We start from the raw sequence: 27,655 nt of genomic DNA, 5'->3' as shown, positions 1-27,655 counted from the left end.
CTGAGTCCCAACCACAACATTGCTGAACTCAGCTGTCACAACTTCTGCCTTCGACTACGCTGCACTGATTGACTTTTGAATAATTAACTTACTATACTCGCCGGATTTTAAAACCACAGCCACGCGCGCAGTTACGCGTGCAGTTCGTTTTGTTCTCATCACAAACCTCAACTGACTTGTACCGAGTTCACTTTGATAGTCGGTAAGTTTTGACCGAATAGTTAGCTTAGCTTTCGTAGCATTCTGCTAGCCAAGTGTCGATCATGAAAACAAAATTTTAGGCTTGGTCTGTAATGCAAAAGAACACTCAAGTAGACCACTCAGCCTCGGTTGGTAGATGTCCGTGTATTTTTCAGCAGTTTTTCGAGTGATTTAATTATTGTAGTCCTGCGTGTCAATAGTGAGCAATGCACAGTATTTGCACCAACATGCAGCAACTTGATGCATGTTGGAGATAGTCCTAACATGTCAGTAACGGTAGTACCTGGCTTGGATTAAAACCTACATTATCACGCATGTTACTTGAAAATGTGGTACAATCTGGTTATTTAAATTGAGTTCTGTATGAAAAGATTTTTCAAAGGTGTATTGTGTAATTCCCACAGGCCAAATACAGCCGCACACTGGCTGCATGGCCATGATGCAGTCAAGACATGACAGATTTCTACTTGAAACCAAAGACACGGCGCTAAAGATGTCTTCCCTGGCATTTGGAATGGATGAATGTTGAAGGGATGGAGAACGAAGAGCAGAGGTATCTACACGATATATTATTGATACTGCAATGACGTACAAGAGCAGTCAAAAAACAATCATTTGAAAGGAGGCTTTCTTTCCATTCACTTATATATGTATGGTGACACAGAAGTTAGCATGTCTGCCTCACATTTGAGAGGTTCCGGATTTGAATCTTGGCTCAGTGGAGTTTGCATGTTCACCCCATACTTGCATGGCTTTCCTTTGAGTACTCTGGCTTCCTCCCACATTCTAAAAACATACATGTTAGATAAAGTACTGTATGTGGATCTTAAATTGTTCAGAAGTCTGTATGTGAGTGGGAGCAGTGTATGTGCCCTGCGATTGATTGGCGATGAGTCCAGGGTGTATCCTGACCGCCAATCACCCAAAGTCAGCATGGATACTCTCCAACTCACCCACGATTTCAATCAGGATAAACGCGAAACAAAATGGATGGATGGACAACAAAACTTTCTGAACTTTGATAACACTTATGATTGATTCTTGAGTCATACGTTAAAACGCCTGAAAACCCTGTTATTTACATAAGCTGCTCATACCGCATGCAATCTTTTTTTTTTTTTTTATTTACTCTGTGTATATATGGGTCGAGAATTTGAGTTATGGCGTATTGCATCTGTCAGTCAATGTACACGGAGGCTGGAGACTTTTTATCAGGCAGCAGCCCTGTGTTCAAAGATTCATGAATGAATGTGCACATTCTTTCCGTATTTACACAGGAAAGATAATGCTGGTGTTTGCAGAAGTTTGCATTTTTCTCTCCAAACGGGGCCACAATGACACACTTTTGTGTTGTTCATTATGTGATTGAGTTCTTCTCGTTCAGTCCTTTGCAGGTGTTGTCAAATTCAACCTAATCCGAGTGTACAAAATAATTACACCAGTTTGCGTTTGGTGTCAATAGCCACAGCGGTTTGTCAGGCACAACGTATTAATACCAATTACATTTGTTAGCCTTGCAGAAGAGCAGCAGGCTGGCGCACCTCCACAGCGAGGACTGCTCCACATTTGGCAGTCAGGGGGACCGAGTGAGCCGCTTAGCCCAGAAAGAGTGCTTCTGTCCCAGTGTGTTCTCCAGGTGGCTCTGGGAGAACATCATGGACTCCTGCTGGCACAGTGTAAGAGATTACGTTCCAATAATTTTTTTTGCTAGCTGTAAACTGTAATCATCAGAGGTACAAAAAAATTATATATATATTTCACTCTGTTTTTAATTAATCCATATTATAGTTTCGATTTTTGAATTAAACTACTGAACTTTTCCACTATATAATTTAACTGTCTATAATGTATCTTAGCCATTTGTTGGAAGTATAACTTCTGGACTGTAAACGTGATATTTAATAACTCTGACATTCATTTTTCCAGCATACTGTATGTCTATGAATATAACATCTGTGTAGCCTTGTTACATAGTATTGGTGCTCTTTGCCGTAACGGTTAACTACAGTGTGAGTTTCAAGCATATTTCTATTAAGGTAACTGGAATGTAACATCAGTGTAGCATTGTTTCATAATGGTGCTTTTGTTGTACTGCTTTATCAAGCGTGTGACTTTTTCTCGATGATTCAGGGTTTTTCCTGGCTCAGATTGAGGCAGAGGTTGTACCATCCCGACCATGCGCCATGACGTGCATGTATTCTTTAAATTCAATTCACTCGCTTTATTTTACAGGGAACATACTTTAAGTGTTCCAGTAAGAATGACTATTATTAAAGCGTTCATTTATTAACACTAGAGCCACAATTTTTCAAGTGTTACAGCAAAGAGCCACATTATACATAAGATAAAATAGACCAACATATGAACTATGCTAGCTTTGCTGTGCTGTTTTTTATTTATTTTATTTTATTTTATTTTTTTGTGGAGTTGCCATCACCTTCAACAAAAACTGTGCTAAAATGTCCTGTGTTGAACTTCATATTTTTGTAATACTCTGATTTCATTTCCCCCTCCCAACTTGGTAGGCAACACTACTCAGCGTTTTTTCCTTCGATCTCATTTGCGTCAAAGTGCATGCGTGAGATTCACGTATCTGGTACTCGCGCAGTGTTGAGCAATATCATTCTGGCTGGAGGCAATCCCACAATTAGCTAAAGGCGGCTGCCTCTCAATTTTGAATGTAGGAAAAACCCTGCGATTTTATGGTAAGCAACCAAACTCTCTGCTTCTTTTGCTTTATTCCTAAAAGTGTTCCCAGTTAGCAAGACCAACAACAGTGTTGCCCCTTCATTTGTAACATGTAATTAACTAATCTACTGTGGTAAAAGCAAATGAAGGGCTGTAAATTGTGGACACAATTCTCTTTACAAGTCAGTCAGTGTCTCACCCAAAATATTTTTGGGGTAAATTCACCTATTATTGTTGTGTTTTTCCCGTCCAGGTGGTCCCGTGTATTCTTTTGGAGAATTACTGTGGAGGGGGCTCAGTGTTCCACCGTCAGCTCCATTGTTGGAGGCCTCCCTGCGAGGGACGACCGTGGTGCATGTGGCTTGTGGTGGTTTTCATTGTGGAGCGTTGAGCGAGCATGGTGACGTCTACATGTGGGGGGAGAACACTGCAGGACAGTGTGGGCCAACTGAGGGGGATACAGAGACAAACGTGACTGGTTAGTCATCACCTCCTTTTTCTTTATTCTTAGGCTCATTTCTCTGAACACATAAATCCTCTTTGCTTAAAATGTCTCAAATAGCATTTTTGAGGCTGTGTTTTGACTCTCAGTTTGTTAGTTGCAGAACCATATCCGCTTGCTGTGGTGGACAACGAGGCGGTTCCTCCCGCGACTGTTCGGATTGTGGATCTGGCCTGCGGACGGGAGCACAGTCTGGCGTTGTCTGCTCAGAATGAGCTGTGGGCCTGGGGCAGTGGGTGCCAGCTCGGTCTTGTCACAAGCAATTTCCCCGTGTGGAAACCACAGAAGGTAACTTCATGCAACACTAAATTATGGACAAAAGTAGGATTTCAGCCATTAAAGTTTACATGAATATAGATTCAATTAGTATGTTTTTTTTTTTTTTTTGCCTACTTTGTACGTGTGTTTTTCAAATGACAAACATAGCACATTATAAAATTACACTTTATGAAAACATACAGAAATGACATAACAGTCTTGTCAAACGTTTTCATTCAATTCAATGCGCATTGTTCTGCTTAATCTGATGTGCGCTCCTTGGCCACATTGGGACTATATAAAGGCCAATTCATACTCCATGTTTACTTTTCTGGCTGGATGCAGCTGTATTTCAAAGGCACCCCAGGAGAAAACCTGCGTAAGCACGGTGAGAAGAAGCAAACTCCATTCAGGAAAGCCTGAGCAGAGATTTGAATCAAGAAACTCTTGCTTTGAGACAGACGTGCTAGCCATTAGGCTGCCCTGTTTTTATATATGATTAATGATGACATCAATGCTGAAGTTGTTTTGTGTTTGTGGTTCAGGTGGAACACTTGGCAGGCAGGCACGTGATTCAGGTACATGCTCATTTCCCGATATCGTCTTTTAAACATTAAAAATGAACGTTCTAGATTACTAGTATAGTTGTCATCTCTAACAGGTGGCTTGCGGGGCCTACCACAGTTTGGCTCTAGTCCGTTGTTTACATCTACAAAACCCAAATACTCCGGAAGTACTAGAGAGGCGGCCATCAAAGAGGGACGAGCCTTTTGCTGCTGATGATGCGCACTACTGCCCACTGGGCGTGGAGCTAACGGAAAGCATGAAAGCAGAGGTTGAAACTGATCAAAAATGCATCCCAAAATCCCACGCATGGAGCAGTGTTAAGCCTTCTGTGGTTTCAATTTTTAGACATCAGCCAGAAAACGCTCCAGACAAAGGCCCCGGCAAGGTGGCGTGAGCCATGATTCTCAAGCTGCTCTGTGTCCATACCCCTACAGCTTATCTGAATATAAAGAGTAAAGTATTCCAAAATGTTGCATCTCTGTTTCTGTCCATCCCTTGTTTTTCACTTCTGCTTTTATTCTGTTTCTTAGGAATGCTCCCTTGGCTGGTACGGAGATTGAGCCTGATGAACACGCTGACCCGCTAACCCAGACGGACAGCTGCACTTCGTCATACCGGCTGCCAGCCTTGACAGATAAAAAGAAGCCTGCTTTGCCTAATGAGCTGGAGCTTCACAACCTCCTCCAGAAACTCTCTGGTCACTCATTAGAGATGCAACATAGCAGAAGGCTCGCCGATGCGGACTCACTCAGCAGTCACACCTCCGGTGGGTGGATAATATAGTATGGATACTATTGAATATCACGAGGGATCTTTTTGTTGTTTTTTTTTTTTCCTCCCTGCTTTGCTAACCTTCCTTCCTTCTTTGCTATCTTTTTTGTCCAGATGATAGCTATGTTTCCTCAACTCCTTCTAATGATCTGCTCCACACAAGTTGTGAAAATGACTTGACGGTTAGGTAAGACGCAAACAGGAATATTGGCCTTCGCCTGTAGTACTGGGTGTCCCCAAAAATGCGAAACCATTTCATAATCCAATAACAACCAATACTCACGCAAATGATCTCAAATTTTAACGAGATGTGTCAAAACCATTCTTAAAAGAGGCTGTTTTTGGGAACAATTTAAAACAGTGCACAAGTGTGTTAATCAAATTTTCGTGACGTGCTTTTATCAAAATGCCCCCAGGATCAAGAATTTTTGTCATATTATACATCATATTTCCTTTTTTTTCTAAAATCTGCTACATGCAGAAGCAGAGCCCCCAGTGTAGAGGGAAAAAGGTGAGTCCAAGACATGCTCCAGCGTGTTTGGCAAGAGCTGGACTACCAACCTGTGATTTGTCACATGCAGTGCAGATATTTAACTTTTTTTTTTTTTTTTTTTTAGCTTTCTGAAAATGGTTGAGAAATCTCTTTGAATATCTTGTTTTTTATTTTTCAACATTAAGCCTGTTTAATTTGCCAATTTGTTACTCAGATATTCATACTGCATTTCATAAAATATTTTGGGACACCATGTACTGTTAATTGCCCGCTCATTGTTAATCTTCTCTCCTATTCCAGCAGTGAGGTGGTTCGGTCTTCCTCTCTAGTGGGCTTGGAAGAGGGTCCTCTGTGGAAGAAAAAAGTAACGCTGGAGCACAAGAGCTCTAGTCTTACAGACATTAACCAGAAAGGGAAAACGGGAAACAGGAGATTCTCCCTACCTGGAACACCCACTCATAGTAGGTCATAGTTAACATAGTTAACAATCCCACCAAAATAGCCAGTTGTTTCTTAATGTTGTTCTGGTTGTTTTTGTTGTGGTCAAGATAGAAATGATCACATTTTGTATGTTTTATGTCGATAGAACATTTCAACACACTGTCAGAGTGAGAAAGTTCTGTTTTTGTGGATCTAGCATAAAAAAAAAAGCATGTCTCTGCCTGCAAATTGACCGTTCGGTAGCCTCTGCAGGGTCGTGTGATTTAGCTTAGACACAAAGGTGAGGAGTTCAATCATCTGGAGTGAGTCCAAAGTACAGCTGCTGACCTGTGGTGGATGTAGAACACACTGGATTATATCATTTAACTGGCATGGGAAGATGCGTTTTTATGGTCGTCTCTGGTCGAATTTTGACTCCCGAGTACTTCTGTTGCGTTCATCAGCAGTGTGGTTTAATTGCTTTTAGGTGCTGCAGTTATGAGCTAGCAGATATTTGTAGAATCAGTTATGCTACGATCATCCCATTGATCAATCGATCAGTAATCAGGTAATATTTGATTTTGCATTATCAAATAGTCTGCTTGTTAGGCGCAGTTATTAATGTTGTCCACTTGGGGTTCCATCCTCACATTCCTCATTATGATAGCTGTGACTTTGAGCGTGTGTGGCTTTTAAACGTGGGGCCGGGCCTGGTGAGTGATGTGGGAGGCAGCGAATGATGATTGTGAGCTCAAGTTAGCGACTGGATGATGGCCGCCAATCTTGTATTGTTGAGTGCATGGGCATCAGTTGTGGCAACAGCTCGAAAGTGTAACTTTCCTTATGTGTGTTTATTTTCTTATCGTTTGTTCAGTAAAACGCTGGAAAGTGCACCGGTGGCTGTGTTTAACTTTGAGCTTTTTTTGCGCGGTATTACAATATGTTTTAACTAGCGGTGAAAGGCATGCTGTTGTGATACGTTTGTTGTTCTGCTTTGCTGTGCAGCCCATTGCACCTTGTTATCTTCTTTTGTAATGATCCCGAAATTTGGACATTCACACTGTCTTTTGTGCTCCGTTCCAACTGGCTGACAGCCATCACGCCAGCTTAGTAATAAATGTGGGTCTGCTGTAACATTAGTCCATGTGGAAAAGCTTTGAGGCAGAAATTCTTTGACTTTTTTTTTTTTTTGCAATAGAATTATTCAAGGAGGGGAAAAGCCGAAAGGATAACAACAACAACTCGATCAATCATTGCTGCCGTAATAGCTTCTATTTGTTCTTTTTTTTCTCAGCAAACCCAAGGCGACAACAACATTGTGGAAGCAAGCCGTCCTCTTTTTCAGAGGATGTTTTTCCGTCCTTGGAGACGGAGGTGTGGAGCTGGGGCAGAGGGTCGGAGGGGCAACTGGGCCATGGAGATCAGCTGGCCAGGTCTGAGTCATTGCACAGGGATCCAGTTCAGAGCTGTGTCCAACACGTTTCCTTTACAAAAACAGCGATTCTCTCCGAGATGTATTCATTTAACATTGTGTGTGTGTGTGTGTGTGTGTGTTCGTTCCCAGGCTCCAGCCTCTTTGTATTAAGTGTTTGACAGGCGAGGAAGTGATCAAAGTCGCCACAGGATCACACCATTCACTGGCTCTCACCGCTCAGTGCCAGGTACCGTAACTGTCACACTCGGAGGCTTAACTTTCTCGTGACCCCAAACCTTAACCTTAGCTGTCACAACTTCTTCTTTTTTTCCCCTCCCTCGCACAAAAAAAAAAATATAAAAGATCAAACATTCTTGAACATACTGTACAACGTTACACACAAAGCACTCTTGTTTTTTTTCAGGTCTACTCATGGGGCAGCAACATGTGTGGACAACTCGGTCACGTCAACAGTCCTGTTACTGTCCCACAGCAGACTAAGGTATAATCAATATTTTTGATCGATAAGTCATGTTTTAAAGAATTTGTAGATGCTTCTCTACGGCCATACAATCTTATTCCTTTGTGTTAAATGTCCTTTAAGAGTTCATTAATGTGCAGTTTGTCTGACTTTTTTCTACAATTAATATATATAATTATATGCAGTATCTATAACTATTTATTATTGTATTAATATATGTATAATTACTATTAAATTTACTTAGGGTTAGGCTTATTGGTGCAGTTTAAGTAAATTAATTAGAGGACAAGTTATTGTATTGTCGTATCGCATTTTTTCCAAATCATCAACTAACAAAAAAAAAAAATGGGGCCTGACCGATACTGATTTCTTTGAGGCCGATGCTGATTCCGATATTTGGCAGAATAAAACTCAGATGATCGATTAATCGACCTATTAACTATAAAAACTATATATGCTGTAATTAATAAACTTAATAAACTAATAAACTTATTTTTGGTCACATCACACTTATAACAATAAAGATACAGTATAACTCAAAAGCAGAACATTTGGCAGTTTTACAATCATTTTCATTGTTAAACTTCACAGCAGACAGAAAAATCAGCTGTTTTTCCCCTTTGTTTCTGATTTTCTTGGGAGGGGGAATTTTTGAATGTCTGTCTTATGTTGTAATGTTTTAATGTGTGTAAAAAAAAAAAAAAGGCAAAAAAATTGACAGATATTTGCTACTTTTAAAAGAGCTAATATAGCTCGATTAAATCGGTTGGGCACTTGGTTAGAGCTATTAAATGGTTGAACCATGATTATGTATGTCACAAGGGTCTACAACGGATGTTATGGATTGAACATGGAAGATATTAAATCTGCTCTTTTCTCTACTTCCTCACTCTTTGTCCTTGGGTGGCCTCCGTAGCTGTCCGATGGTCTTCGGGCTTGGGATGTTTCGGCGGGCCAGAGCCACTCCCTCCTCCTGGCTGACGGAGACGGTGTCCAGCCCGTGCTGTTGTACTGCGGGCAGCAGCAAGAGCCGAGGTCGAAGCAGAGTGAGACATCCTGCCGGAGGACCCGCTCGTGCCAGCGGTCACCGAACAGGGCCGAAAGTTACACAGTCAGACCCACCTTGATGCCTTTTTGCACTGAGGTGTGTGGGCCCAAAGAAACATGTTGACCTGCTATGTGTGGATGTTGGCAGGAATGTAGACTTTCTTGGCAGTCTTTGGTTGTTCACCTGTGGGAGAAGACTAAAGATTGATTGTGAATGACTGTTTGAAAAAAAAAAAAAGGCTTTTTGAAAGCACAGAGGACTTTAAAGACGGAATCAACCCAAATATATTTGTTCAAGAATATGTTCTATGCAAGCCCACTAGTTGAAACAAGGCATTCTGATAAATATTGGGTTTGTGTTTATCCACTCGTTTTTAGCCATCTCTGGGGGCGGCCATTTTGTCACTTCTGTCGACTGAAAATGACATAACTACCCAGGGCTCAGGTAACGACAAATCACGGCTCATGTAACGACAAATCACGGCTCAGCTTTAGAAAAAAAGAGAGCTGTGATTGGTCATTCCCTGAGCCCTGGGTAGTCGACAGAAATGACAAAATGGCCGCCCCCTGAGATGGCTAAAAACGGGTGGATTTTGCTGCTTAACTCCACAAACACAATATTAATCAGGATGCCGTGTTTCAACTAGTGGGCCTGCTGGAAACATATTCTTGAAAAAATATGTTTGGGTTGATTTCCCTCTTTAATTCAAGTGTACCAACAACATTGTCCACATATATGCATAGGCATGTAACGTCCATGCTATTTTTCTTAATGTCAATACAAATGAGCGGCAAAGTGCACGTCAAACAAATTCCCATACATAAACCTAATGGTAACCAATTTCCTTCCAGTTTGTTAATTGCGTAGATGACATGAACGTGTCTGTGTGCATAGATGGGCTACATCAGCAGCGTGTGCAGTGGTGGTCACAAGTGTGCGCTGCTGGCTGACCACAACATCTCGGGTCTTATCTTGGCCGCCCACCAGCTGGCTTCCATCGAGAGGAAGTTTTACTGCTGGTTAAGCAGCGTCAGGAAGCTGCTTCTTATGCCCGTTTTCAACAAAGGTGAGTGAGTACTGTATCTGTCTGTTGTCCGCTTCAGCCATGTTTTCACCAGGTGGTTCAGTTCAGCTGGCCAATGTCTGGTGGAAAAGAAGGTTTTTGACATTAGAAATGAAAAATGACTTATCAGGCTGAACCCGAGGTAAATTAGTGGAAACTGATGTTGTTTGGTTTTTTTATTCACTGTTAACCCATTAAGGCCTAAAGCGCCTTCCTCAACAGCTCCCCAAAACCTAAGGTCGTCTTTGGAATTACCCTTGAAAACCTGAAGTTCTCCCAGAAATTCAACACTTACAAAATGATTAATATCTCTGTCCCTGTAGCAGACAGAAACATAATTCCAAAAGAATTAAAGAGCTTAGACATGTGGCTTTCACACAGGCAGCATTTATTATTATTTACTCTTTCAATCAAAGATGTAAAAATAACGTGTCAGTGCAAGAGAAGCATTATTTTAATAAAAAAAAAATCGAGTGGTAATTACCATCCTCTATTCTGTTACAAAGACGTCCATATCGTAATTGTCTACAAACCATCTCGTATCACGTTCGACTGGTTCCACTGGTCGTGCAAGTCGTCTATATATCACTGCCGTTACTTACTTCAATCAGAGTTCCCGGCGATCGACGGCGTCCGCCATTAGCCTTCCTACGGCTCGAAAAAAATCCACGACATCCTCCGCGGTCTCGCGACACCGTCACGTGTGTATTCTGATGTATTAACTTGGCTAACTTGTACTTTTAATTGCTTCTATACAAATAGTTGAGTGTCGGGATTAACTGCCCGGCCATCAAGAGTGAAATTAAACTATGACAATCTTTAGTAAATGAAATGTGTGACTTAGCATGTTTGCACTCACTCAGTCGCCCACTCACCAAGTTTCTGCACACCTTACATGATCAGCTAAGCTTCGATATGATCCAGAGTTGCTTTCAAGTGACTACACTGTCTGAAACACAATCATGCAGAAGCACTATCATGTAAAAACACATACAGTACATACTTTTGGCTCTGCTCCCACAAATTGAAGGAGAAAGAAGCCAAGCCTAATGATGATAATGTCGTTTTTAATGATGTTTGTTCAAATGTGTGTGCCCATGTTTCCCCACAGAGAAGGCGCGTCCATCCCTCGGTGAGCCGTGTACTCGGCTCTTCCTCTCCCTTTATAAAACTTTCGTTCGCCTCAGCATCCTCATCGGTCAACACTCGACGTCGCTCACCCATTTGCTGCACACCTTTTTGCGTCGAGATGCCACTTCCCTTCACTTGCTCACACACTGTCAGCACTTCCTTGACATCTATACTGAGTGAGTTCCAATTCTAGGTGTTCACATTGTGGAGTTTTATTGACTGTAAACTTGTATTCTCTGTCTCCATGTAGGTATTGCAGCGCTGTAGGGGACTTCCAGGTCATGGGTGGATTTCACTTGCTCCATAAACTCTCACTGTAATATTCTTCATTTGTTTACAATAGGGGTGTCAAACTCGTCGCATGCCACTACAAAGGAAGGGATGCATTTCATTTGTTCTGTGTATTTTATTAATGCCAAAATTGAATTTGAAACCGTAGATCATGGAAAATAGTGGCAAGGAAATATGTAAGTATTGTGTATATATATATGAAAAATTATGTTAAGAAGGGATTTTGTAAAAAAGAATAAGAAAAAAAATGTATCTGTTAAAAGGGTGTAGGGGGGTGAGGAATCGCAAGATTACCTGCCAAAAGGAAAAGACCAAACCCATTTAGCAAGTCGCAGCAAGTAACCACATTTTATTTGCTTTCGGGGGGGCTCATTCAAGCGGAAATCAACCCAAACATATTTTTTTCAAGAATATGCTCCCAGCAGGCCCACTAGTTGAAACACGCCGTTCTGATTAATATGGCCTTTGTGGAATATGAGTTAAGCAGCAAAATCCAACCCTTTTCAGGGGGCGGCCATTTTGTCATTTGTGTCGACGGCAAATGACATCACAACTGCCCAGGGCTCAGGCAACGACCAATCACAGCTCGCCTGTTCTCTAAAGCTGAGCCGTGATAGAACATATTCTTGAAAAAATATGTTTGGGTTGATTTCCACTTTAGATAATGCGGTGGGCCGGATCTGGCCCCAGTCCTTGAGTTTTGACACCCCTTGATTACAATATTTGTATTTAACCACAATATAGACTTGTCACAAAACACACATTAGATTCTCCATGTGTGTATGTTGTCCAGTGAGTGTTTAGGTTCGAAGCAGACCAAACTTGCTCAACTTTCTGAACTGGACCCATCAGTAAGCGCCGATGCCGATCTGGGTTCCTTGTTGTACCGGCCTATGCAGCAGCTCCATCAGTACAGTCGAGTCCTGCTCCAACTGGAATCCTGCTACGACGTGGTGAGGCCGAAGCCCTCTATTTTGCTGTCACACGTACAATATAGACGGAAATCAAGTTTAGTGTGTTACTGCCAGTGTTCTTGATAAATATGATCTTTCTTGTCTGATTAGGATCAGAATCACTTTTTGGATGGTACGCATTCTGACATGTAAGCCGCTACCAAATGGGACGTTGTGATGAATGGGCGCCTCTTTTTTTGTCCTAGCTCACAACAGAGTATCAGTCCCTCCATCACAGCGGTACGCAGTTCGAACATCTCTCTGCGACACTTCTGAGGAGGAGGAAGGAGGCTGAAGCCACTTTGCTCTTCTGGAAGACTCACTCTGGGAAAAGCACTGTGAGTGCAACCTGTCACCTTTTGTGACCTGCTACAGTTTGTCATTTTGAAAAAAAAAAAAAAAATGTAGTGCGAGAAAACACGTTATAATTCCATATACTTAATGGTTGCCTGCATACGATATTGCTCAGTTTTGAGTGACTTCAAAGATAATCTCGATCCGTTTTCATTGACACTGTAAGAGAAGGGTTCATCGATTAAGTGTGTGGCGTTTAAGGTGTCAGTTAAAGCCTCCTATAAACTAGCAGTCTTAAAACGGAAGTCAACCCAAACATATGTTTTTTTAGAATGTGTTCGATGCAGGCCCACTAGTTGAAAAACGGCATTCTGCTTAATTTTGTGTTTGTGGAATATGAGTTAAGCAGCAAAATCCACCCGTTTTTAGCCATTTCTGAGGGGGGGGCGGCCATTTTGTCACTTCTGTCGATTGAAAATGACGTTACACACACTGATTGCTCGGACATGGAATTTGCTGCTTAACTCATATTTCATATTAATCATATTGCCTCGTTTCAACTAGTGGGCCTGCATAGAACATAGTCTTGAAAAAAAAATATGTTTGGGTTGACTTCCGCTTTAAAAGGGTGTGACTGTCAACATGTGTCAACCAGTTTTAGTGCACCGGTGTCAAATGCCTGAAGTGAAATTAACATTATTGTTGACTTTTGAAAGTCATTAGCATTCACAAATGGATTGAACACGCATACTTGAGATGGTAAAGACAAAGTGAGATGAAATTGAAGTAAAGCTTTCAACAGCAACAATCAACCGAGCACGTTGCCACTCGAGAATGCACACACATGTTTGATTGTGTGTTTTTCAGGAGGGTCTGCGTCTCCCACAGCGTCGCGTTTTATGCGAAAGCAGCAACAGAACTCTGACTTTGCAGGGCGCTGGCCGCTTCTCCAACCACTGGTTCATACTGTTCAACGATGCGCTGGTTCACATACAGGTACACGTAAACACACGCAGTATGTGACAAACTTCATTAAGTCTTTGGCATGCAGCCTAAACACCCCGCGGACTAAAATGTATCCTGTAATAAAACCGTACTTACCTGCTCTGTTCCAATTTCCCAAAGCTGGGTTGCATTCCAATCATTTGTAAAGGTTAGTTGCAGGTATGCACGGGAAGTGCAGAGTGATTCTCGTGGTGTTTACTGACCGAATCACTGCCTGAGTACAGTTCAGTAGTATTTAACTTAAGTTCAATACATTTAAATTGAATCCGTAGAAGCTGTTTGTTTTTACACATTTTTTGGGTACAAATTGTATTTACCTAAGTTGCAATACAGACTGAAACCTGTCTCGCTTTTGATGAACACTCGAGCCCTGGGTGTGAAACATTGGAGAAGCGTTGCCCAAATTCACCATCCCATTTGAATGGTACAGAAGAAATAAAAATCATATTTCGATATATTTGTATGCGGTATTTAATGACGTCGCAACCTACGTAATTTGATGTGGATTTTGAAATCGCATTGTGCCTCAGCCACACATGTTAATGCAATGCAATGTATCCGTTCCATTGTCTTTTCACCCACTCAGCGCGCCGCTCCTCCTAAACGCCTCGTAAGTATTATGTGATAGCAGTTCATCAAGCTCTGTGCTACAGCGGCATGGGTGGGCTGCTCTGTGCGCAGTACTCACACTTTACAAAAATTCACAGAATGTGGGTCATTCGTCTTAAAACAGGACTGTATGAAATGTTCAATGGACTGTTTAGTAAAAAACAAACAAAAACAAAACAAACCCCCCTCCCAAAAAAAAGAAAAAAAAAATATATATATATACATATATATATATATTTTTTTTTATGTTGTTTATCATAACATTAGGTAGACTTTCACAATATAATAAGATCCAAATAACTCCATGTATACAATACAATATAATACATACAATCCATATAACTCTTATCAAAAGTATGCCTTTGCAAAGAAAATATGTGGTTTTGATTGATACTGTCATAGTGGTATTGTTATTTTTTTTTTATTGTGGTTGTGATGGCTTAGAACTGTGCCGCAGCATACTGGAAAATCTTTATTAGCCACATAGGAGGGAAATACATTGTTGTGATTCAGCTCCTGCATTGGATTTTAAATTGTGCACCTAATGAAGTTTATGATGTGTGTATCTGATTTTGCATTGAGCTAAAAATGTTACGTTTGTATTGAAGCAAACTATTTGGATTAAAATAGTTTGAATTTGGTTGGTAATGAAACAAATAGTTCATGCCCGTGTCTAAACCTAAATTCACATTTAACATTTCATACGTCCTGGCGTGTTTGCATTCGAGGTGACTATAAGTTCAGGCTCTTAAACTCACCGCTGCAATGTGGCTGGCAAACTTTTTCTCATTAGACTTTCCCTTGTCTTGTGGATTTCTCCCTGCCTTTTTTAATTTTGATGTGAGTGTGATACTTTGTGTCCAGTACCTATCTGTGATAATATTCCAAAACTTCCCATTTGAAATACAACAAGGAAAGAAAATGTGCAAATTCATTGTGAAAAATAACCCATATGTCTCTTTCCAGTTCTCCACTCATCGTGTCTACCCTGTGAACCTTTTGTGGGTAAAACCACTTCCTGAAAACAACAGTGGATGGTAAGTTTGTATTCATTTGATGTTTCCACATGGATGTTACTTTGTAGATGAAAACCTTCATAGACAGTCTGTTGGTATCAACCATAAAGGGCAGCACGGATTCATTTCAGAGTATAGTAGGTCCACATTACACATTTAAAAATCAGCATATCATCGCTGTCAATGAAAACTCCAAATCTCCGCCGACATTCTTAGAACCTCTGTGTGTCCCATGTTTAAGTATGTCGCTAAACGAGCAGTGAAACAACAGCACAAGTGAAAAGTGCTATCATGTTTTGTTCGATGTGTCTCCAGCTATGCCATCAAAATGTCATGTCCAGAAGAGACCTTCATCCTGGTGGCCTCAACACCACAAGAGAAGGTATGCATATTATTAAGAGTGTCTCACGTAATGGGATGGATAAGACTGTTGATGCAGCCATTGATAAATGAGCTTCGTTACCAACTGGCAGTAAACATCACGTACTGTATGCAGTGGTGTACAATACGACTAATACGAGCTGCCTGATTCTTGTAAACCAGCACACAATTACATTTCGGGATGCCATATCCTCATATATTTGTGTTTGTAAATTAAGTTGTATATATTTGAGTCCAGTATTCAGTTCATGCACAGGATCGCCTTAGAAAGGCTCATTCAATCCCAAGCAAAGTTAAAAATGAACCTTTGTCTCATATGACTTTATGTCACTCAACAAGTTTTTTGTTTTTTTTGGGGCGGGGGGGGTTGTTTTTGCACTCACCGTGTAGAACAAGTGGCTGCATTTTCTTAATCAAGAGGTGGACCGGGTGCTGAGTGGTGGAGGTCAGGGTTCATCGCCAGGAATAACCGCAATGTCCCGCACGGCCTCCTATGCATTCACGGGAGAGGGACGATTCAAGGATGCTCAGTATACTGGGAGCTGGCTGGCTGGACGAGTACATGGCAGGTCAGAGATGGGAATTAGAATTTGACGCTATGATAACTGTGAGCAGAAATATTGCCTTATCACGGTATTGAATTGAACGCTCTAAAGTATCCTTTTTAAAAAAAAAAAAAAATTTGGGTAACTAAAAACAGCATTTTTTTCCATTCAACACAATCTATTTTATTTTTAAACAAATGTACTATGTTAAGTTTAAATAAATAAATGTTAACTTTCTTCTTCTGTTTTAATTCTTCTTAGCACGTCAGTGTCCCATCACCGGTGAGATATTTTTAGAACAGACCCGAGTGCTAGTCATGTTGTCCTGGGGACAAGCTGGCACCTACACTTAAAAAAAAAAAAAAAAAAAAAAAAAAAAAAATGTAATCAAATTTAAGTACAATGCAGAGGCACAGTGTCTCTTTTGTCTAACCTCCCTCCATCCCCTCTCCTCCTCCTCTGTTCTGAGAAGGTGGAGAAAAAAACGTTACCGGTAATTGGAGGCAATTAACTTCAAAGAGGCCGCTAGTTAACTCGACTCTGCAAGCAGCCCATCATATTGCGTGCTGCTTAGACATTCCCTCAAAAAAGAAAAAAAAAAAGAACTCATTACCAGTGACAAACAGTATTAGCCGTTATTGAAACCTTGACTTTTTACAACCACGCTAAATCGTCAAACCGGTTATCGGCCTATGACTAGTCTGAGAATCATGTCTGTGGTGCATCTGTATGTTCGAGACATTGCGCCGAGGGGCGCAAAGACTTGTTAACCCAACAAGACATTGTTCGCAAAACGGATGTTCAGGGTGACACAATTATTTGATAATTATTCATCAGAATGTCTTGTTTCAACTAGTGGGCCTGCATAGAACATATTCTTGAAAAAAATCTGTTTGGGTTGACTTCCCCTTTAATGTCATATCCTTTTTTCTTTTGGACTGTTTGTTTTCATTTGAGGTGTCACCATCACGTGTTCCAAATAGCTGCGTTGTAAGCAAGGACGCCTGTATGTGCATCTACCTGTATAACTGGAAATGGCCCCCTAAGATGAAGATTTGTTTTTTTTTAATGTGCATTTACAGAGGAACAATGAGATGGCAGGATGGACGTACCTACACTGGGAACTTTAAGAATGGACTGGAAGATGGGTAGCTACATCGCTAACGTTGATCTAATTTGAAGTGGCTCTGTCGGTTTCTTTAATAACCTGCCGTTTGTCCCTCCAGCTATGGCGAGTGCATGATTCCTGACAAGTTGCTGAATAAAGCAGGCTGCTATCAGGGGCACTGGCGTGATGGCAAGATACACGGCTTTGGCATTTATAGGTCAGTTTACTGTTTCTTGTTTAAAAGGCATGCTGGTAATTTTGCATTACCATTCTTTCTATTTCTTTTTGCCAGTCCAATTAAAGGAAAAAAAAAAAAAAGATTTTTGTATTGCTTTTTGTTGGGTGCTGTCAAGTTTGTTTTCTATGGCTGTTGGACTTGTTTAGGTATGCCACCGGTGAGGTATACGAGGGCTGCTTCAATGATGGCCAGCGCCACGGCTATGGCATGCTGCGCTCAGGCAAGATGAACAAGACTTCGTCAGGCGTGTTCATTGGCCAGTGGGTCTGTGACAAGAGGACTGGATATGGCGTCTATGATGACATCACCAGGTCTGATGTGTAGCTTCCTGTCTAGACATTTTCATACTGGTGGTCGGACACAGCAAAAGATTAGGATTTTGACACGTCACAAATAATTAGGTGGCAGATTAGTCTTGTATGAAATAAATCAGAATATTTGCACTAAAAAAAAAAAAAAATCACGGCTGACCTGTTTTCTGAAGCTGAGCCGTGATTGGTCATTATTGAGCAGTTGTGATGTCATTTTTTCAGTCGACAGCAGGGACAAAATGGCCACCCTCTGAGATGGCTTAAAAGGGGTGGATTTTGCTGCTCATATTCCACAAACGCAATATTAATCCGAATGCCGTGTTTCAACTAGTGGGCCTGCATAGAACTGATGGCCAAGAATAAATCAATTTAAAACAGCGTTAACTCCAAGGAAGTATTTATTTTCTTATATTCTATGGAACCTGGGGACACTATGCACCGTTTGTTTTTATTTGAAGTCAATTTCATACAATATAATATTGTTAGAATTTTACTACAAAGATGGCCACATTGGCAAACATTTATAATAATGACTTTTTAAAAAAAAATCAACATTATGCAAATCTGAAAAATTGTTAAATTTTATTTTTTATTGTGACACCAATATTTTCCTTTTTAGTAAAAATGAATATCGGCTCCTAAAATCGGTTATCAGCCTCCGTGACTTCTAATAATCGGTATCGGCCTTGAAAAAAAACATATCGGTCTATCCCTACTATAAATTCAATTAGTTATTGTCGTCTCGATGTCAACACTTGAACAGCGGCCTCGTTGGCCTTACTTCATTTCTTGTAGGGGTGAAAAGTACATGGGAATGTGGCTGGACGACGAGAGGCACGGGAGTGCCGTGGTCGTGACTCAGTACGGCGTGTACTATGAAGGGAACTTCAGGGAAAACAAGATGAGTGTAAGTGTCCGATTGGGCTCACTTGACTCTGACAAATGCATCGTTTTGATGATGCCGCGTGGGTGTTCCCTCAGGGTCCCGGTTTGCTGGTATCCGACGATGACACGGCTTTCCATGGGGAGTTTTCCGAAGACTGGACCGCCTGCGGCAAGGTAGAAGACATCGCTTTCCTTTGTCAAATGCTTGCACTACTTTGGTGGGATTTTTGACAGGTGCTTGTCAATTATTCCAGAGGTGTGACTGGAGTATAATCATATTTGTTGTCTTTCTCTTAGGGTGTTTTGTCCCTTGCAAATGGTGACACTTTAGAAGGTCACTTCAGTGGAGAGTGGAGCGCAGGTCTGAAAGTGGACGGAATTTACTCCAAACTAGGCGCTGATGAGATTGAAGACAAGGACAGAAAGAACTTAATGTGAGTGTTTTGTGAAGATTTTATTCTATTCAATGTACGACGTGTCCCTCACCTTAAATCATCTTTCCCCATTAAAATGAACGCATCCTCCCAAAAAAATGTCAATGTTTGGGCCAATGTAAATAAACGTTTTATATTAGAACAATGAGCAAGAACAAAATAAATCAAAACCTGAATTTAATAGCCTATATTTCAATATTCAGATGTAATGTTGCAATGTCATAAATGCCCAATTCACTAAAAACGATCGCAACCAATAAAAGTACTGTACGTTTTTTTATTTAAATGTCTTTTGTCCGTTTGTAGCAGGTTGGGGCAGTATGTGGTGGCGGCAGATGAGAGGTGGGCGTGCGTTTTCGACGAATGCTGGAGGCGACTGGGCTGTGACGTTAACGGCAGAGGAGAGAGGGCAACAGCCTGGGAGAACATTGCCGTTTCGATTTCAAGTGCACGCCGACACAGGTTGACACACAATACATACGCGCAAGCTTTATGTTCATATCGACTTGAACTTTTTCGTTATATTTCTGTGTTGCTCTGTGTCCGTGTGCAGCCCGGAGCTCAGCAGGTCTCAGAGCAAAGTGCTGGAGTGTTTGGAGTGTATTCCTCACCACGCGGATGCAGTCACCACCACAAGTTATGACAACATACGAAAATACCTCACTAAGGTGTCGTAATTGTGTGAACAGCGTGCTTGTGCGCCTGTGCGTGCTTCTTTTGAGAGCTTTTTACGTGCGTTCTAGGCCTGTGAGACCCCATTCCACCCTTTGGGCTGGCTGGTGGAGACGCTGGTGACCGTATACAGGATGACTTACTTGGGTGTGGAGTCAAACCACAGGCTGCTCAGGGAGGCAGTTAAGGAGGTGCAAGCCTACATCAAACACCTCTACTCCATTGTGAGGTAACTCCGTGACTTATATAAAATTAGCAAGATAATGCTGTTGAGGCTGTTTCGAAAACATAATTCCTAGTATAGAAAGCAAAATGTGTAGGGTTGGGCACCGGGAACCGGCAACCGAGTGGAACCGGGACTAGCGCTTCGGTTCTCCCGGAATCGTTCAGGTTTTAAAATGTCGGTGCCACATTTCGATTCCTAATCCGTCTTGCGGAGGAAGCCACCCAAAACAAACAAAATAGCAATAGTGTGCGCAACAATACAATTTTATTTGTATAGCACATTTCATAACAGCTAGAGCTGTAACAAAGCACTTTACAAACAATACAATAAATAAAAGAACAATAAAAGGCTGTGATACACGTATGAATAAATATAGGTATAAATAATATGAAATAAAGCCAATAAATTTACATAACACACTATGTACAATTGACACCGGAAAAGAGCGGAAAATGTCAGGTCTGATCAAAAGCCAGAGAAAAGAAATGCGTCTTCAACCGGGTTTTAAAAATGGACAGAGAGGGGGCTTGCCTAACAACCAATGGGAGGTCATTCCAGAGGGAAGGACCAGCGACAGAAAAAGCTCGATCCCCTCTGAGGCTCCGCTTGGTCCTCGGCACCTCGAGCACTTGGCTTGCCCATAATGGGTGTTCAGTAGCATGCTATAAGCTTCATTATTGTATTGTATTTTCTTGAGGTTCTCCAAAATAAAGCTCTCTTGTGGATAATTCAATCTCATCGGAGTTCTGGTTGCGGGCTGATTGTAACTGTGACAGCATTTAAAATTTACAGTGCTTGTTAAAAATGAATCACCCCCTTTGAAAAGAAAAAAAACATTTATTCAATTTCTCAGGGAAATTTTATTATTTATTTATTTTTAATTATAGCTGTATTAGCAAAAAAAAAAAGAAAAAAAAAGGCAAAGCCCATTTAGAGGGTTATGTTGAATATAACTCTTCCACTGTCAGTGCGGGCCTAGCTGTTGCGATTCATTAGGGAAGTTTTTGTATAAATCGAGTTCTCTGGCGGCCTTTTAATGCCTTGAGTTTGATGTGTCTAATCTGGGTTAGGGTTAAAGCCAAAATTGTTACTGTATTTTTCTTTCCTTTAGCTTTTTCATGTTTTATAGGTCTAGAAACTGAATGCATTTAGGTTTATGATAAAGCAGTGGTTCTCAAAGTGTTGTACGCGGGCTCCCTCTAGTGGTAGGCAATATTATCACTGACAGTAATGTTGCAGGCCTTAAACTTGTTTTCATCCAGTACAGTATTATTTGTTGAGTACAGTTGTTTAGTTGTATGTAACATAGAAGCACAGTACATTTGTGGTTAATGTTTTACAATATATATATATATATATATATATATATATATATATGTGTGTGTATATATATAATATATATATGTGTGCATATATGTATGTGTATATATATATATACATACACACACACCGTGCTATTTTTGGTCCTAAAACTTGTGGCTTATTTTTAAATAACATTTGGGCATACTACACTATTGTATAGACTTTATGGTGGCAACAGTTTGAGCCGAGAACAAATGGATTTACTTTATTTCCTTCGAGTGTCACGAAACAGATTGTGTTCAAGTTTGGAGCTTTCACTGTACATCGTTAGTGCAGTATTTGTAGTCATCACACTACTTTTGCATTTCAGGTTCCTGTTTCCTGGGTTACCAGATGATGGCAGCGTCTTACCGGATACTCCCATTTCTCCATGTAGAATCAGATACAGCTCGTATTCAGAAGAGCCAAGGTGGGTGTTCACGATGCCCGCGAATTCAGGCGCAGGTGACAGTTGATTCTGGCAATCTTTGCCTCCAAATGTTTTTCACTCACAGGCCAATGTGCTCTACAAGTGGGTTCATTTATAAGCTTTCATCTAAACAAGAGTATGTTTTGCGGCACGCGCTCAAAAATTGTTACCACGTGTTCATCTGAAGCCATGACTCCTGGTTCTCTTCCCTCAGCTTTGTCTCTGTTGTGAGCTGCTCCACTCTGCTCCTCCCACTGATGCTCCCTCAACTCTATCAACCTCTCTTCATGTTGTACTGCCTCCACGACGAACAGCAGGAGGCGCAGTACTGGGAGCGCATCATCCGACTCAACAAGCAGCCCGACCAATCGCTGCTCAGCTTCCTGGGCGTTCGGCAGTGAGTGTTCAGCGTCACTCGTCCTATTGGTGATGGCTTATGAACTCGTGGGTTGCGACACTGTTGATGAAAAGAATACATAGACTGCCTTTATAATCGCAATTAGACAAATATTGACTAAAAAGCGACCATTGTTGTGGTGTAAAACTTCACTATGTTGTACTGGGAGCTTTTTCTAATAATTGAATGAATGAATGAATGAATGAATGATAAGCTTATTTGAAAGGGGACAGTGCAATTTCACATAACACATGGAAAAAAAACATGGTTGAAAAAAAGCCAGAATTAGCAAAGAGTCTATCATTTATCTGTAGTCCCCTAGCTGGCCATGATGTAAAAAAAAAAAAGCATTAAAATACAATTACAAAATTGTAATAGTTTCATTTCCAAAGAGATTGCTGACAAAAGTTTTAAAAAGCGGGGATATGGTAAAAGATAAAGTGCTTTAAAGCTGATGAAGTGCTGGAAATTGTAACTAATGTACAGAAGTTCATTCACAACAACCGACTTCCGCTTAGTAGATTAAAACAAACATGTTATTTTTATTTCTATTTTCTCCCTGGTATTGTTTGTTTGCTTTCCAGCACTTCTTTTTCTGTAATAAAGTAACAAACACGCTTCTGAGTGTTTCTTGTACGTGTTGTATATGTAATTTACCAGAGCTGTAAAGGGCTAACAGAACTGGCGTAGCTATGATTTTTTTTTTTCCTTGAGGGGAGATTGCGGGGGGGCAAGGATATCAGAAGGGTTGCACAACAAAAAAAAAAACGTTTTTCCAAACCCTAAAAAATTATTCATAAAACGCTGATGAAAATTCATTATATGCTCCCTACAGGGGACCGGGGTAAATGTGGAAAAATATTCTCGTATAAAAATCGGAAAATACCCAAAAGTCAATTATCTGGTCCGGCACCTGGGGGCTCCAAGCATATTTCGGGTGAGGGGCATACCCCTGCGGCCTCCCCTCTAGCTCCGCTAGTGGCTATCGGGATCGGAACTAAACGTGAAAAGGCTTTGATAATACACGTATGGCTAAATTAACGCAACTTTTGTTACTTCTTTTATTAGATCTCGTTAGCATTGCACATGGACACAGTGAGTTATAGAGTGTATAATTGTCTGTTTTAAAATTTCTTCCAGAAAGTTCTGGCCAAAGTGGATGTCTGTTCTTGGGGAGAAAAAAGAGGTCAGTTATTTGCCACGGATTGATTCAAATCATCTCTAATATTCATTCAGTCATAAGGGAGATATGATATGACCAAAATTGCATTCATAATTCAAATCTCAATTGTCTTTTTTTTTTTTTATATCACATGCATTTGTCTTTCTGAAATTAGCCTGTTTTGACAGGGCCCCAATGTACACAATCATGAACCCGTGTTACATGAACAACTGTATTCAGTTAAATTGTATAAACAAACTCCACTTGAGGCTAATCGATGGTATTGGTTAGCTTAAAGCAGCACTGGGCAAGAAATCGACCTTTATAAAAAATTTTCACAACTCTTTTGATGAAACATTGACTTACAAGTACAATAGTTGAATGGGACTTCATGCCTTGAGGGGGTCTGTATTGTTTTTACTGGCACAAAAGCAACTTTGAGGAGGATGGGATCAACCCTGGCACACAAAATAATACAAATGTCCTGAATTGCTTTACGGCATACTAACTTCCTCCTTTCGCTATCAGAATGTCTCAGGATTTCACGACACTACGCGCTGGCACGCATGGGAAATGTGGTTGATTTTTTTTGTCAAAACACTACCGCTTTTATCCACATGGCGCCGCCATTATCAACAAAAACTGACATGACACTGTTGCTTTAAGAGAGAAACTTGGCTGTGGGCGGTTATGTACCTTACCTTAGAAAATTCAGAACTCTCACTCACAGACATGTTTTCAGAAGTAGTCACATTAAGTTGGTTTAACTTCACATTCCAGACACCCAACCGTTTGTACACAAACAATAACATCATTTTCCATTACAAGTCCTCTTTAAATTTGAGTCATTTCTCTGCTCCCGGACAGATTGTATCCAGCAGTAAAGACGTCAGCTTTGGCAGCGCTGTGGAGACACTTCAACAAATCAGGTAGCTTTTATTTGCCCCTTTAAATGCGGCAAATGTTCACATGAATTGATGTTAAACTGGCACTTTATGTCCTCGACATGCTCGCAGCACTACTTTCACTCCCTCGGATAAACTCCTGGTCATCCAGAATACTTTTGAGGAGTTGACCCAGGAAATCAAACCCATGCAGGACGGTGACTTCCTGTGGTGCATGGACGACCTGCTCCCTCTCTTCCTCTACATTGTGCTCAGGGCAAGGTGCACACTCACACACGCACACACATACTTACTCACTCAAGTGAAGTCAGCCATTTATTGAATAGGAACAAAAACACAACCATTTTTTTTTTTTTTTTTTTTTTTGAGTGTGTATTTTCAAAAGAAAATTTGCACTCAACAGTATTGTAATATCATTTGCTCTCCATTACTCGAAAACAAACAGAAAATATGCACAAACCAACTTAATGGTGCTTTACTGCCACTTTTCCATCCATTACAAGGAAACTCATTTGAATTGAAGGAGAACATACTTTGTGAAGTTTCCTACTGCTCATATCCAAACATAAGAAAGTATGCCAAGCGACGGCTCGTATCTCCAAAAACTGCTAAGGTGCCCATATCGCAAGGCATCGCTATACCGCGCTATTTTTTCCTTATTAGAAACATGTAACAAAGATTGTGGTGGTTTTATGATGTTTAGAATCAGAAACCTGGGAGCCGAAGTGAGCCTGATAGAAGACTTGATGGATCCTAACGTTCAGCATGGAGAGCTGGGACTGATGTTCACCACCTTGAAGGTGAGCAAACTCCACTTCCTTCTGTTCTACTGGTGTGTGTTTGTGTCTTACAATTCGTTTAACGGGTACACAGATGAACGCTAGGCCGCAATTTTTTTTTCATGCAGTGAAATGTTCTATGTGTCCACACTCGGTATCCTCGCCAACGCACCATATCGTAGAAAAGTAGTGCTTTGCCGCCATCTTGGTTTTAAGCACCTGTGCTCAAGTCAGCGGAGGAGCTGAAAGTAGTGCTTTGGAGCTGCTCGCAGTATCTATAAGCGTTTATAAATCTTTGAAATAGTGGGAGGACTGTACTTGGTTGTTTGAGTTTACATTTGATGAGTGGGCGGGCAAATATTTAAAACTCTAATTTACATATTAAGTATGACACAATATAATGTGACAACTGTGTGCGGCAGGCCTGCTACATGCAGATCCAGCTGGAGTCAACGATATAGTAGTGACCTGGATGGACTGAACCCAAAGTTCAACCTGCCAGTCGGTCCTTTCATCCAGTACTACTAACAAGTATGTTTCCACACTTATCACTGGACTTTCTCAATAATTTAATTCATTTTTAAAACAATGAGATCTTATTGTAGCGCTTGTTTGAACACTTACGCATACCAACACCTCAGGGATTTCAAATACAGATACTATAGTCTGTTTATACTGATGTTACATTCTATATTGTACGGTTTTTTTTTTTTATGAATGGCAGAAACACACAAAAAAAAAACATTACTACTGAATATTTGCTTTTTGTGCATGTTGTAGCAGTCAATGGCTTTTTTTTTCAAAGCGTTTCACTGGTTGCAAGCTGGATGGAAATTTCTACCCCACCCGGAAGTATATTGAGAAATAACATTTCTCGCATCTCCAAACCACTACTTTTAAGAAAAAGAGAAAAAAAACACGGTGCTTTACTTAGACTAACACAAACACCACACCACTCCAACATCATGTTATAATCGCTAATTTAATATGCTAAAAAATTGCTAACCTGTTACCCTGTCATCGGTTGAAATGGTAGGACGTTAATGGTAGCTATCTACATCAAGGGATGCACTCGCCCAGGCAAAAAAAACGTTCCTTCTTCAAAACTACAAAAACGACCTTGGTTGCATCATCCCCCTAAAGATTTTCTCAAAGGTCTTACAGCCATGAGTAATGCAATACGAACTGGTGACTAAGCAATTTCACAGATGGAAATTAATACACGCAATTAACTTGGTGGCTGACCAGTTCCTTGTGCCACGAAGCATTGCATCCGTCTGTTTTTTGACAAGCCAGGAAGAGAGTTTTACAACAAATCCCAGAAAGTTGAGCGTTCAAGAGAGAAGCTATTTTCAACACTTTCAATTGGTTGATAAATTGTAAAAAAAAATAACAGGCGACATGGGGACAGACCACAATTGGCCATATTTGGACTTGTGAGGTTACCGTGCGACAAAGATGATATAAAGGGGCGTCTCAAGAAATTACAATATTGTAGAAAAGTTCATTATTTTCAGTAATTCAGTCCTCAAAATGAAACTCGTATTATATCGATTCATTAAACAAATAAATTGGCAAAAATATTTTCAGAATGCCAATTCCAACATCATTTCTATATTAAAAATATATTTTTAAAGTAATATTGTGAATAGTTGTTGAGTTTCACTTTCCAAAATATTCCAATTTATTGAGATGCTTACTTGGGAAATAAGCAGCGCATAAAGCTTTACATGTTTAAAAAGGGACATTTCTCTTACTGTATAATCGTCTATCAGGTTTTAATTATTGGTGATTCTATTAACTGTTGGTTCAACACATTTCATGCTATTCGGCTCCATTTTTTTGTGTGTGTAGCCTTTGTCGCTAACGTTCCATCAGCTACTACTGCGCTTTTGCAAATGAACAAAATCTAGCACTTTTTTTTCCCTCACTGTGTGAAATTGCAAGTGTTTGTAATTTCAGGTGCATCAAGTATTTACCTGTGTAGACTGTCCTTTTGCTTTTGTGTCATTAGATTTGTGCACTTTTTTGTTTTTCAAACACACAAAATACATTCCAGGGATCATCAGGAATTATGACATCAATGTACTTGAATGCACATTAATGAATGCACTGTCATGTATCACACTCAAAACCCATGATTTAAAAAGGTCTTCACACATTTCAAATGTATTAGACTGAATTCATCTGTTTGATTATTTTTAGCTCATTGACATAGAAAATGTAAAAAAAGAGAATTGTTAATAGAGAAGTAAAACATAATTTGTATTTGTCTAAAAATATGTTCTAAATGAACAATGAATAGAATTGATTGTATACTTGAGATGATTATTTTTGAAAAAGCAGATTTAACACTGTAAAGTATTTGTAATATTGCTGAAGCACACTAACACTTTTAACGTATCAAATGTGTGGCTTTTGATTGACACCTCAATTAAATCATTCATGTGATATTTGCATTCTGTCTATTTCTTTTTATTGTTGACATGTATTTTTTTCTATTTTGGGGGATGTTGTTGAAAACTGAATTTATTGCAGCAGTTCAATTCTAACAGTGAACTATAGATTAATTACACAGAGTGAAATATTTAATGATTTAATTTTCTGTCATTCTGATTATATTTAACAGCTTACAA

At 40.3% G+C, this 27,655-nt stretch overlaps 1 protein-coding gene across 4 annotated transcripts; it reads left to right on the top strand.

Moving 5' to 3' along the window:
• On the top strand, window positions 1–27,470 carry LOC147136478 (alsin-like). Of its 4 annotated transcripts, none has more exons than XM_086051749.1 (41): window positions 1–202; window positions 606–754; window positions 1,714–1,877; window positions 3,143–3,367; window positions 3,489–3,679; window positions 4,195–4,227; window positions 4,311–4,484; window positions 4,562–4,668; window positions 4,747–4,982; window positions 5,102–5,174; window positions 5,784–5,941; window positions 7,195–7,333; window positions 7,465–7,561; window positions 7,739–7,816; window positions 8,712–8,939; window positions 9,738–9,909; window positions 11,018–11,213; window positions 11,288–11,353; window positions 12,122–12,281; window positions 12,488–12,619; window positions 13,443–13,571; window positions 14,167–14,190; window positions 15,156–15,226; window positions 15,521–15,587; window positions 15,977–16,155; window positions 17,214–17,279; window positions 17,358–17,456; window positions 17,624–17,788; window positions 18,584–18,695; window positions 18,770–18,847; window positions 18,971–19,107; window positions 19,414–19,569; window positions 19,661–19,775; window positions 19,851–20,008; window positions 21,678–21,776; window positions 21,991–22,173; window positions 23,314–23,359; window positions 24,203–24,264; window positions 24,352–24,501; window positions 24,944–25,040; window positions 25,442–27,470. In XM_086051749.1, exons 2-41 carry the CDS (start codon window positions 720–722, stop codon window positions 25,478–25,480), a joined length of 4,896 nt encoding a protein of 1,631 aa, XP_085907875.1. In that variant the 5' UTR covers window positions 1–202; window positions 606–719; the 3' UTR covers window positions 25,481–27,470. The 4 variants fall into 4 exon arrangements, with proteins under 4 accessions (XP_085907875.1, XP_085907876.1, XP_085907874.1 ...); XM_086051750.1 differs by having other exon boundaries at window positions 5,781–5,941; window positions 19,417–19,569; XM_086051748.1 differs by having other exon boundaries at window positions 5,781–5,941.
• The last annotated feature ends 185 nt before the right edge of the window (window positions 27,471–27,655 follow it).

This window comes from Filicampus tigris, chromosome 14 (assembly GCF_054856515.1).
Source record: "Filicampus tigris isolate MCC_2025a chromosome 14, RoL_Ftig_1.0, whole genome shotgun sequence".
Classification (NCBI taxonomy): Eukaryota; Metazoa; Chordata; class Actinopteri; order Syngnathiformes; family Syngnathidae; genus Filicampus; species Filicampus tigris.
The sequence above is the reverse complement of the archived record's forward strand: the minus strand, read 5'-3'. Positions and strand labels throughout refer to the sequence as shown.